The sequence below is a fragment of the Panthera tigris genome, chromosome X, assembly GCF_018350195.1.
Source record: "Panthera tigris isolate Pti1 chromosome X, P.tigris_Pti1_mat1.1, whole genome shotgun sequence".
Taxonomy (NCBI): Eukaryota; Metazoa; Chordata; class Mammalia; order Carnivora; family Felidae; genus Panthera; species Panthera tigris.
Window position 1 is genome coordinate 70,059,803 of NC_056677.1, and position 13,893 is coordinate 70,073,695.

Consider the following 13,893-nt stretch of genomic DNA (forward strand, 5'->3'; position numbering starts at 1 on the left):
TCAGAAAATTAGAAAATTAACAGAATAGTTCAAAATTGGCTACTAGTCACTAGGCATATAAGATTCACAAGGGGAAAAACTAGTACAACAATCTCCACAATATTATATTTTTGTATCTTGAGAGAATAGAAATGCCTAACATTTATAGAGTATCTCATGTAACCCATACAACAGCTTTAAAAGGTAGATATAATTATAATTGTTTTAGGCTGAAGAAACGATGGCTTTTGAATGTTGTATAACTTGCCCAAATCATATCACTAACACATGATAGAACCAAATTCTCAAACACAGGCTGTTTGAAAACCAGCGATCTTTCTTACACACATAATATTGAGTCCTCTAAATCATATAAAAACCACTATTATTCTCTGATAATGTCATTAAGAGTCTACTATGTTGTCATTTATTCATTTCTATCTCCTCCTTTAAAAGGCATAAAAAGAGTACTTCTGATTGAGATCTCCACTATACACCCAATGCATTCTGTGCTGTAGCCACACCAAACTCTGCAAGTACAGATAATCATGTTTAAATAAGTTGATTTTTATTTTTCTTATGCATATGAACATATCCTTTGGTTTTTGGAAGTCAGAAATACATCTTCAGGCTTTAACTGAGAGATACTTTCTTGATTATAATTTAAGTTCTCTATCTCTATAGAGCAGCCTGAGTACTGCTGTCTGATTTTCATCTCACTCTTAGTTTTAAGATATTAATCAATTTAGTGATATAGCTCTCATATTTGATATGACATTTTTCAGTGTTCTTTTCTCATCCAGTTTAAGAACCTTGTATACCTTGAATACCCATATACTTCCAATTTGTTTTACAGCCATATTGTTTATAATTGTTTTAGTATATTTGACTATTATCTTTAATGTGAATAAGTACTACAAATAGCAAAATTACATCACTTTTTTGTTTCTGTCAGGCTCTAAACCCCTGTCACTAATTTATAATAATATCAGTGAATGAGTAAAATATATAATACGTGCTGTTGAATACCAGATATTAATACCACTTTCCTTCAATATTTGTTTATACATGGCTTGGGATAGAAAATCTGTAGTTGTGCTTCTAGTATTTACTATAAAACATATAAATACTATGAACATCTCATGTCTTTTGCATTACGTGAGCACCAGTGAATGCTATCATGTTATCAAAACCAACATAATGACTTCATGTATTTACAAGAATATGAGCTCCTTTTCTTAGAAATAAATCTGTGAGGGTTATACAGTAAAAAAAAAAGTTTCATTGTAGATAATGTCATATGTAGCATACCCTATTGAATACTTTTCAGAATGTATTTAATTTAATTTGTCTCTTTTATAAATGCCTAAAGAGTATGCAATTAAAAATTTATCTTAAGGATTCTATATGCCCTTAAAGGAAAGTTTATGAAAAGACATATCTCCTTCTCTGTAAAAAGTCACTATCAATTTCTAAGTGGAAACTACCACCCAACATTCTTTGACTCTTTCCCAAGTATGATTTTATGTTTAGTGCCAAAACATAACAAAAATGTCTTTAAGACCTTGAGGAAATGGTAGAAGGAGGTCTTCTTTTGTTGCTTTTTATTTTTTTTTTCTGCCCATTTACCTAGAAAACAATGACATTTACTGAATTTTTTAGTTCAGTTTTATTGGTAAATGTCTATATTTTCAGAATCATGTTCCAATGAGTTCATGATAGCTACAGAAATTGATCCTTGATAATATCAGAAAAATTTTCAATTTTGACATACATATCAAGCCAAAGAAAATTTTTGTCTCCAAGCATGGAGATGGTATAAATTACAGGGATTATATTCCAGTAAATAATAAATAGCTCGTATTTCTGGAAGCAAAATGAAAAAGATAATGCAGATATGTGGTAACCAAACTTTCTAAAGTCAGTTTTATTTTGGACACATTGTGCCAATGAATTCCTGTTAAATGAGTTATCTCCTTAAAAATAAGCTCTCTGAATCTGAGTAGTATAGAAATATAAGATGATTTTTTTCATTTTTTATTTGTTAATAAGAAATATAAGATAAAATCTTTCATTTTTTTATTTATTAATAAGCTCAAGATGACACCTACTTGAGCAGAAAATTTAGGATCATGGCCTCCTTTTGAAATACCAGTTAGCAATAATCTGTTGAATAAAATGGCATTTTTTCTTTGCACATATTTGTGTTGTAATGTGAATGTCAAGGTAAAACTTTATTATTTATTTTTTATTTTTGCTCATATTTATTCTTTTCCTAGCAGTTTCCAGAATTCAATTTGTAAGATATCTGAGTGATGACAAGATTGTGAGATTTAAAGAAGTGTCTCCAACTCTCATTGACAATCAAAAGTCACAGCAAAAGCTAAAGGAAGAGCACAGCCAGAGCATTTCAGACCCAAACACATTCACAGATAACAAGTATCACAGAAACAGAAGGCACAAAATTTCTGTCTGTAAAAGTTGTTGCAACGACTATCAATTCCCACAAAATGTTCGGAGTTCCCAGTCTCAAATGAATCCTCTTAATCTTCTAAATGCTGAGGATTATACCTCCAAAGTCTCAGCACTTCTCTGCCACCCTATGTCCATGAGCCCTCAGTATGCTGTACACCCCAAGACTCACAGAAATAACACATATTCTTTAGACACTGGGGCTCCTGTATGTTCCAAATGTTTTATGAAAATCGGTAATTCTCCTTTTCATAAATGTCTTGTAAACTCTGATAATGATTCAGACCCTGATTCTTCTTTACATCTCCAAATTCCCTTGGATTCTAAATATTCTCTGAACCTCAAATCTATTAGATATCACAAGACTTCTCAGAATAACCCTTTATCTCGATCCCTGGATCCTAAGCATTCTGTGGGCTTTTGCTGTCCTTTACACCAGGAGGATTCTAAATATTCCTTGGGCTCAAGTTCTTATTTACATTGTGAAAGTTGCTCAGCTGTCCAAAATCACATAGGCTCTACTGCTACCCATACCTTTCCCATGAATCCTCAAAATACTATGAGCTCCCATAGTACACTTGGCCCAGACAATGTTATCAACACCAGCAATGTTCCTGGCCTTGAAAATGAGGGCATGTTTAACCTTACTGCTAAACTTGAAAATGAGGCCAAACCTGGCAATGATACTAAACTGATTACTGCTAGAAACCTCAAAGATAAGGCTAGTGCCAATTACGAGCCTCTTCTCAAATATGAGACAGAACATGAAGATGAGACAGACTCTGAAGATGAAAAAGATTCTGAAAAGGAAATAGACCCTGAGGATGAAAACAACACCAAAGATAAGAAAGATCCCAAAGATAAGTCTGACCCTGATGACAGTGATTCCAAAGATAGCAATGCTGAACATAATGCAGACACAAACAGTGGATCTGATCCTGGTGGTGATGCTGACCCTACAAGTGGAGCTGATTCCAACGGTGATGGTGACTCTAACAATGGAACTGACTCCAACAATGAACCTGACTCTAACATTGATGATGCCACTAACAATGATGCTAATTCCAAATACAGCACTGATTCTGATGGGGGGAAACATACCATTAATTCAGACAATACCCCTGGCCTAGACAATTGTGTTGATCAGGACTGTACTGTTAACTTCAGCAATGGCACTAGTACAAACTCTACCTCTGTGCTGCAGAATGGAACTGGCCTGAACTACACTTCTTGTTCCAATAATGGTGCTGGCACTAGAAATGCCACTGGATCAGGCAATGACATTTGCCCCAACAATGGTACTAGCCCCAACAATAGACATGGCTCTAAAATCAATATATCTGGCCTCCAAAACAATGCCTCTGACCCCCAAAATATCGTATCATGTCCCAACAGCCCTGACTCCAGCAACAATGACTCCCGCCTCAAAATCAATGGTCCTGGCCTGAACGACAATAGCCCTGGCCCCAGTGACAATGGCTCTGGCCTTAAAATTGACCCTGGATCTAACTATAATGTCAGGCCTAGTAGTGCTATAAGCCACAATAGTGCTATTAGTTCTAACAAGGATGCTGACTCCAAGTATGATACAAAACCCACCATTGCTGCTGGACACAACTATGCAGTTGTCCCAAACTATGACTCAGACCATGACTGTGTCTCAAGATTTACCCATGCAGTAGGTTCTAGCTCTGTAGTCAACCCCAACTATATTGCCAAAAACAGTTATGCTGCCAGACACAGCTCTACAACTACTGCCAATGTCATTGACACTAGCAATACAACTAGTTGTAGTGGTGCTGTTAGCCCTAGCTATACTGCTGGCACCAACTGTGCCTCAGGCATTAACCATGACCTTAGATTGATTCATGCCTTTGATTCCAACTTTGTCACCAACTCCAACTATGATGCCACAAATATTCATAATGTTCATAATTCCACCAGTATAAGCAATATTAATAATCTGTCTGAGCCTGAATTAGAAATTGGTACCAGTTCCTCCATTCCTAATATTGTTTATGCTAACTCCCCCACTTTTGCTGCTGGCACAAACTATACTTCCACTCCCGAAAGTTTGATCACCTCTGAATTTTCTGATTCATCTAAGCTTGGTATAAATTATACAGTTGTTGATAACCACAAATTTGGTGCCTGCCTCAAGGACTCTTCTGGCTCCATGGATTCTTCTAGCTTTAATCATACCACTAAGTCCAAGGATGTCCTTGATGCCAAGGAAGTTGGCTTTTTAAAAGATTTGTCCAGGATCCAGAATCCAATTGGTGTCAAGTATCCTGCCGATTTAAACTTTCACTCCAATTCAAGTATTCCACTCCCTATTTTTGACGTTATAGTAGAAGCTGAACCACCAGATGTTGTGAAGTTTGCTGTATCATCAGGGGCTGTGAATCTATTTTTTAAGGTAAGTTTATATAAATGTAGACTTTGATTTTCTTCTCCATTTCCTACAATTCATAGTGTTAGGTCACTGAACAGGACCAAAAAGTCTTCCTTTTCAAAATTTACTTGAATATGTAAGCCATGGAAGAGAGGAGACAAGATGTCCAGTATTACTTATTTTTTGACTCCTGTAGCCAGAAACATGGTTTTCCATTTGAAAGATACATGTGCTATACAGCTGGTAAATAGAAACATGGCTTTGATTGCACTGTGGCTGGCTCATATACTACCTCCATCAAGGGTACAAATAGCCAAGTATTGGTTTCATCCCTCTATTTGCATAAAGAGTAAAGTCAAATGAATCTTAAATACCACAAATCAAGACATTTGAAACTACTATCTCCAAAATTCCCATTTTATAAGGAAGCTGGCAAAAGTATTATATTCTAATTTCTAATTTAAATAAATATAATTTTACTTAGTTTTTTCACATATTAAGAAGCAAAGAACCCTAAACTTTTTCTACTTTTGACTTAAAATTTGCTTTATCTTATTTTCCTCAAAATAAGTAACATTATATTTTTAATCTTTATCAAATATTTCTTCTAGAACTCTGAATTGTATGCACAAACTAAGATTGCTATATGTTTTGAAAACTATTTTTGACACCATCAACTAATATTCATTCTGATGAAGCTATACCAACATACTGTCATTGAGACATAATTAAGTTGGTACACAATTGAATTTTAGTCTTATTAGACACCGTAAACAAATACATTTAATTTGGATTGTAGTGTCTGTGTGCCTAAATGTGCAACTTGAAAAAAATTACTTTGTTTTCTAATAGATGTGTAATTGAATATAAATGTACATTTCAAAATAAAACATATATTCTTATAGCCAAAAGAAAGTACAAAATTGGTATCTCTCTAGTGCTTTTACTTTAATAGAGAACAATTTTGTGATTTTTCCAAGAGAACCCCCTCTCTGGAAACAGTTGTAAATACCTAGTATAGTTGAATAACTCCACCTTATATAAATTTATGGGTAATGTCCAATAAGTAACAAAAATAATATTGTTAAGATACAAGCCTCAACACCAGAAAAAAAGAGATACTTTTCCTAGTTGTTTTATACAAATGAACTTTTATAGTAGCATGAAAACTTTTGAAGTATGTTTATTTTATGGCTTTGATGTTTTTGGATTAGTGAAAACATGGTTATCATAAGTTCTAGTTTACTAGTTAAGGAACACTTTGCAGTTTGAATCCTAGTATATAAGAATTGTTTCCTAAGTATGGGTATGTGAAACATATCATGTTAATTTTAAATGAAAATTACCTTCAAAGTAAGGCATTTCCCTCTCCCCCAAAAATAATCATGTTTTTCAAATAGAAGATGTACAGAAACAGAGAATTCTTCCCTCAGAGCCTTTGTATTTCCACATTTTCCTGGTTTATCACATCCTTTTCTATATCTCCATCACAAACAACTACAATGAGGATAATGGAGGTATGTTCCCCATTAAAACAATTTAAGAAGTGAGAGAAGCTCATTTTAAAAGCTATAAAACTTTTCTACTAACCATAAATGAATCAAACAACCAACTTAACATAAGAATATATAGTCAAGCCATTTGTACCATCTTCATTCATTATTTCAATAGGCACTTAATAATTAAGCAGTGTAGAAGGCTCAAAAAATATGCAAAGTAAAAAACATAGTGCCCTTTAAAGTGCTTTTAACCATTTTCTATCTTAATGGGAAAACAAGTGGCTATTGGAGAATAGAAACTATGTGAAGACAAATAAAATGACATCTCACTGAGTTTCAAGAATGGTTAGAAAACATTTTCATTGTTCAGATCACATGTCACCAATGTATTAAAACAGTTGGAAATACGTGTGCATTAATTATTATACTGTGTTGAACTTTTCAGAAATAACCAAACAAGGTCACAACTCTTGAAACTATCTTCCTTTTTGTGAGGGTTAACATTGATTTCCATGGATAGTGGTTTTAGAACCATGTTATTAAAATCCTAGTATCATTTAATAAGTTATCTAGAAATTATTTACAATTCTGAAGAAACAATATGATTCCATATAAAATAGGAGTAATACCCTATCTTAAACTTTGAAAATAGATTTTATTTATAAAAAATCATGCAAGTGTTTAATTAGTTGAAGCTCTTGACAGCATCCAATGTAGTTAATAAAAATTGCATTGGGGTCATAAAAGAAGTGGTAATCTCTGATGTATTATATATTTAAAAAAATAAAAAAATGATTCAGTAGTGATATGGAAGAAATTTTTCATATAGTATAGTCTACTATAACCAGAGTGTTTTAAATACAGAGGTATACAAGTCTTCTTAGTGACAGATGTCTGAACATATCAAATGTGTTATGCTTTTTGTACCAAAGTTCTCTTAAATTGGTGTTTCTAGTAATTGTCTCAAAATTAAGTCTTTTGTTTATAAATATCTTGAATATTTGAGGAAGTCTACAGGTAAGTCTTGGTTCAGGAGAGGCTAAATTCATAGTATAATGTTATCAAATGGATTAACTGAAGTGGCCAGAAGTTTTCATATTTTCATTTCAAAATGGTCCATGCAAGTGTATCATTTCCTTTCTGATCATAGAGCCATTAAGATACATAAAGAGGTTTAATTCTTCTGCTTAATATTCATTGAAGTAAATCTTGTTTAAACCTAACCTTTAGGCATATTTATGTATATTTTACCAATATACTACAGATAATCAAAGCAATGCCCTGCCTTGTAGCTTCTTAATTAAGTATGTTTGCATACAGATAAACAGTTTTTCTATTTCTAGCTTTTTAAAAGGTGATATGTTGTGTTTTGTTACAGTGGGAGACAAGCTTTCTGGGGATTTTCAATCTAAAATAACAACAAACCATCTCCTATCCAAATATACTGTCAACTTGCTCAAGGTCTGTTAATTGCTGAATTTCTTTACTGAGGTCATCTGTGCACCAAACCTTTCCATAAATTCACTCCTTTATACATCAATTTGATGATTTCTTCATAATACTAAAGTGTTTCCCAGGTATCCTATTGCTGGATTCCTTGTTAGATAAGATAGGGTCCTGAAAGTGTTTAATCAAAATATGGTGAACTAAGTTGGCATCTCTTTTTGAAATGAATTAGTAAAAGATCTCAAATTGAATGTAACTGAATAAATAATACCAAGCAAATAAAAATGTTCCTCCTGCCAACCATGTGTTCTTCTCATTGTTCTCTGAATAGTTTGGGAAAAAACAATTGTTGGTTTGTTAAAAGATCAAAGTCTTACATTGAATCCAGCCTTCTCCCTTTATCTGCACCATGTATAGTTTTATGACCCAACCACAAATATACAATGACCCAAGTGAGCAGTCCAAAGCAAAACCAGTTATCCCAAGTTCAAAGTAAAGTGCACTTTATTACTGCCACCATTACCGAAAACCTGTGCCAATGACCTTCTTTCTGTAGGAATTTCAAAGTTATATATTTTTCCTGATGCCTCACGAGTCTTTGGCCTAGCCTCCTCAAATTTAACCACAGGATCAATGATGAATCTTATCTGAGGAGATAAAGAAAAACAGACAACATCAACCTGAGTCCAAAAATTGGTATAGACAAACTTATGAGAAATTTAAGACTATCACTCAACATCATAAATCTTAAATAATTGACTAAAGAGGCATTTTATTCTCAAAAAGATTTCACTAGATTTTCAAATATCACAAATGTTTGCTACAGTGACACCAGTGTAGATGTGGTGCATTCAACAGCTGCAGGGTCTGTGCAATATGCCATGTTTTCCAGGTTTGGAAACAAAACTGAGGCAGCTGTGTCTGAATTTATTTCATCTTCTACTTGAGGGACAATTAATAAACTACATTTTCCAAAGTTTTTAAGTCTGAGTTTGGATGTATTGGGTATCAAAGACAATAAATGTGAAATGATTAAATAAGCAAAGTATGAAATTTCAGTTTTTGTCTCTCATGAGTCATGTCAACCAATCCACTTCTAAAGATACCTAGATTCATTAAGTGGAATGTTTATGGGATATAAACTGTTGACCCATTGTAATAGAGTCCCTCAGTAAAATGAAGAATGTTGATAAGAAGGTAGTAGCAAGAGGGGATTATATTTGAGGTAAAGACAAAGGAAATAATGTCATATGGAGAAAGAGGGATATTGTGGAATAATAAACATGATTGCAGTAATCTTTGTTGTTGTTGTTTTTTTTTTACCATATCATTGAATCCCAATGTGTTCTGGCTAGTCCAAGTCCATTTGAAAAAATATTTTTCTTCTATACCATCCTTTGTATTTCCTGACCTGTCCCTATCTCATCACACACACACACACACACACAGAGAGAGAGAGAGAGAGAGAGAGAATTGCAGACTTTTTAAAGTTTCAAATGCCAAGAATATAAGCATGCTACATTAACAAATGCTCACTTGTTCACCATCAGTTTCTGTTTTTCCTGTTCTGAGGTCACTTTAACACCCCGATCTACTAACTCCATTCAGAAAGTAACAAAGCTGTCAAGCTGTTCAAAGTGTACCTCCTGATTGCTGATTCTTGAAAGTGAGTCTCCTAATATATCCACTACCACCTCATTTTCACCCTGTTACAAAGAACCTATACAAATATACACACATGCACGCACACACACACACATACACACCATTGATAACTTGTTCTGCTTTTGTGTCACTTTGAGAACCACAGCCATCTGAATTTCTACAGTGATTTTGGTAAGAATATCATTTTTATTACAAATAATACTTTTTATAAGAAGTTGGGAACAATCTGTTTGTTCACGCTTACTATCTTGGTACTCCCTGAATAAAAGAATGACCGATCAAGTTGTAAATGAAGTGGAAACAATAGAAGAAACAAGCACCAGCACTATCTTATTTCATCACATAAATATTATACCACAAATGGACACTGTTCACAGCCAAGAAGCATAGTTCATCTTACATGACTACACAGTGATAGATAATGAGACAAACAAAATTTTATCCTAGGCCTTGATATGACCATTTATAGATAGTTGCAAAAGGCTCTGAATCAGAATAAGATTGCTAATTTTGAGAGTTTAAAGCAAAAGTTCCAAAAAAAATCAGTTCTCAGTATGAGTATTTCCATGGCTTTCTACTAGTCTTGAATATATTTTAGAAATAGAATATGTTACAAAACAAAGACATCAATGTTGAAATTAGAAAATATATAAAAATACATAAACTTCAATGCAAGTCTTCAGGCAGCCATTTCATAACCAACATTTAATAGCACTTACTGTCTGACATGCATTCTTGAGTTTTACATGTAATAGTTCATTTAACCCTCTTAAACAACCTGATGAAATTACGTCGTTTTCCTTATTCTTATTTTACAAATGAGGACTACATTATGTAGTAAAGTAGCCTTTTTATGGTCACACAACTACAAAGTGAAAAAAGAATCAGAGTCTATAATGAAAAATTCAGAGTTAATTTCATTTATTGAAAATAACATGTAATTAAAGGTGTCAAGTGTAGTAAATATTGTGTTAACCTAATGTTATCAGAAACCCAGGTTACAGTCTTATAGTTGTGATTATTAGATAATCAAAGTAGTTTTTTGAGCATGGGTCTGTAGCTTTCAAGGGTCATGATATCTAATATTTTCTATTAAATAACCAAAATTATTCTGATAAAAATATTTTTTTCTTTCATTACAACTTTTAACTCCCAAGTTTCTTTTTATCCTATTGTTGCAGCTCAACCTCCAGACAGGTAGCAGATAAAACCTTGACCCTTAATTAGTGAAAAGAATACCTTGAAATGGAAAGGACAAAAGCACAGCCAAGAAGGTTTGAGGATATGAGCAAATAACTTCAAAAATTGCAGAGATCCCTGAGCAATGTTTATTATATGTTTATTATTTTATCCCCTCCTCATTGCATGTCCATGGGGCCAACAATGTTGCTGCAAAATACCCTGTGACAATCACCCCATTCATCCTATTTGCTTCTGGCAGATTCTGAAATAAGAAAAAAGGCACATTGTGTTCCTTTCTAGCCACTATATAAAAATTATTTTGTATTGTTAACGATTCAAAAGTGCAGTTAGATTCTCCATCCATAAATTCTCTTCATCTTTTCTGTATAAGTCTCTGTCTCCAGAAGAAGATGGTCTTAACTTTTAGTAAATCTCATGACAGATGTTTTTAATATTGTGATGTCCAATCTAGATTTGATATCAGCCATAATCAATTGCTATTTTATTGTTAGTGTTTATTATTGTTATTGTTTTATGAATGTGGTGCACATAATTAAAATAGTTGAGACTCATCAGTGTCTTGGAGTCTTAACTTACAATATATCCCATTCAACCTTGCTGAACTAGAAAAATTGATAACATATGTCATTTACCAAGAAGTTTTAGATATGAATGAATTGGATGCAATAAAGCTGTCTCTGGAGCTGCCGTAAAGCAACTCAAAAAATGTTACAGATTTTTTATAGCTCATGGAAAAAGAGCTGAAAATATAGTGAATTAACTAAAAGAAGCCTACATTTTTTTTCCTTTACAGTTAGAAACAAGGGCTGGGTTGCCAGGTCTACTAAAAAAAAAACAAAAAAACAAAAAAAACAAAAAACAAACAAACAAACAAAAAAACACTTTTTGTGACGAATTAACACCAGATACACTTTGAGGACTACAGGACACACAGGCAATCAAGCCTGATGACCTACCAAAATTTTTTATAAGACCTCCACTATTTGTCACCACTCTCTTCGTATGCCTCGTTTTTATTATTGAAATTCAACCCTCTGCTCCATCGAGGTGAATCTCCCCACTTTTCCCCTACATTGACTTACTTGTGTATGTAGGCACCATATTCTTTTTGGTACCTTCCCTCAACTCAAAATCTATCTCATCCATAAAGCCTCAGATTTCAATAACAATATTGCTCCTTCTATTTTCAAGTTTCTATTCTTAAAGTCAGCTGAGAAAGATCATTGCACTTTTGGGGAAACCACCCATAGTTTGGTATGCGTATAATACCTGGTGTGATGTGCTGATGAAAAGTTGGATTGGAAAAACAAGCAAGAGAGGTGCCTGGGTGGCTCAGTCAGTTAAGCGTCAGACCGGCTCAGGTTATGATGTCACAGTTTGTGAATTTGAGCCTCACATGGGGCTCTGCACTAATAGCGCGGTGCCTCCTTCAGATCCTCAGTCTCCCTCTTTCTGTGTCCCTCTCTCCAAAAAATAAAAACATTTTTTTAAAAATTAAGCAAGAAAATTGTTTGCCATATTAGAAAATTTAGACCTCATCCCAGAGGTAATGGGTAACCTTTAAAAAGTTTTAAGCATGGTAGCAATGTGACTGCACTTTAGAGAAATAACTCTGGTGGTGGTGTGGAGGATGGGTTTAAGGAGAAGGCACAGGGAAAAAGAAGGATAGAACATCTGTTAAGACACAGTTATGGTGGTCCAGAATCTAATTCCAAAGAGCTTGAAACAAAACAGTAAGTAGTAAGAATGAAGAAGAGAATACACATTTGAAAGCTATTAAGACAAACATGGCTGGAATACTGGATTATTTGATGTGGGAGGAAAGGAAGTAGTAAAAGTTTAGTTCAACTCCCAGCTTTCTGATTTGGGAAGATGGTGGTGCCACTAAGCAAGTTGAAATATAAAGAAGGAGAATGGAGATGAGGTGGTGACAGTGATACCAGTTTGTGACAAATTAAGATTGAGATTCCTGAGTAACAATTAGGTGCTGATGTTCAAAATTCATCTAAAATAAGCCCTGACCTTTAATATACCCCAGATGTAGAAGAGGGGGGAAAAAACATGTTTATTGACATTGCATTTATATGTAGGGTTAGCAATTGCATGAATCATTATCAAAATATTTGATCTTAACAATTACCCTTTAGAGTGATCCTCACATGTAATAGTAGCTTTGTTGTATATGAAAATACGGAACAAAGTTTCAAAAGACAAAATACGTTGCTCAAGCTACAAATACAAGATGATACAAGTTCCAAGAACTTGGAACTGGAACACTTATATTTGTATGGCAGTGATGATTTCCAGAAAGTAACCCATGGCTCAGAAAAAAAATGCTTGTAACAAATTCTATTTAATGCTAGAATCAATATTGTGTTCCTTTATGCTAAAGATGAAAACCTTCAAGAAGAAAGTAACAATTTAAATGTTTACATAAAACAACTACTATATATGTAATTAATTTTTGTAGATTACTGCTTTATCTGCATAGATATAAATTACCTAAAAAATAAATTTCCTTTTTTCACCTATTTTTTTATTGTGGTGAAATGCACCTAACATAAAATTTACCATCTTAACCAATTTTAAGTGTACAGTTTAGTGCTGTTAAATATAATCATAATGTTATCCAGCCATCATCACCATCCACCTTCATAAAATCTCTTTATCTTGTAAAATTGAAACTATATATACATTAAACAATAACTTAAAATCCACCCCTTTCCACAGCCCATGTAAACCACCATTCTATTTTCTGTCAATGTGGTTTTGACTACTCTAAGTACCCCATATAGTGGAATGATACAGTATTTGTCTTTTTGCGACTGGCTTCTTTCACTTAGCATAATGTCCTCAAAGTTCATCTATGTTGTACTATATGTCAGAATTTTCTTCCTTTCTAAGGCTAATAATATTCCACTGTGTATTTATACCAAATTTCGCTTATCCATTCATCCAACAATGGACACTTGTGTTGCTTCCATGTTTTAGATTTAATGACATAATTCTGTTAACAAACATGGGAGTACTATATCTCTTCTAGACTCAGCTTTCAATTCTTTTGAGCATATACCCAGAAGTGTAATTTCTTCATCATATGGTAATTCCATTTTTGTATGTGTGTGGAACTGCTTTATTGCTTTCCACAGCAGCTGTACCAATTTACATTCCCACCAATAGCGCACAAGAGTTTCAATGTCTCCACATCCTGGGCAATACACGTTATCTTCTGTT

The 13,893-nt window shown here is 33.7% G+C and overlaps 1 protein-coding gene across 5 annotated transcripts in view; it reads left to right on the top strand.

Annotated features, from left to right (window-relative positions):
* LOC102968110 overlaps positions 1 to 8,171 on the top strand; it is a 449,421-nt gene extending 441,250 nt beyond the window's left edge. For 4 of the 5 annotated variants that reach the window (XM_042974931.1, XM_042974933.1, XM_042974934.1 and 1 more), the window contains 2 exons: positions 2,259 to 4,870; positions 7,724 to 8,171. In XM_042974931.1, coding sequence (XP_042830865.1) covers positions 2,259 to 4,870; positions 7,724 to 7,762 — 2,651 coding nt within the window. In that variant the 3' untranslated portion in view covers positions 7,763 to 8,171. The remainder of the gene's footprint in view (positions 1 to 2,258; positions 4,871 to 7,723) is intronic. The other variant, XM_042974932.1, reaches the window with a different exon arrangement.
* Positions 8,172 to 13,893: the final 5,722 nt, after the last annotated feature.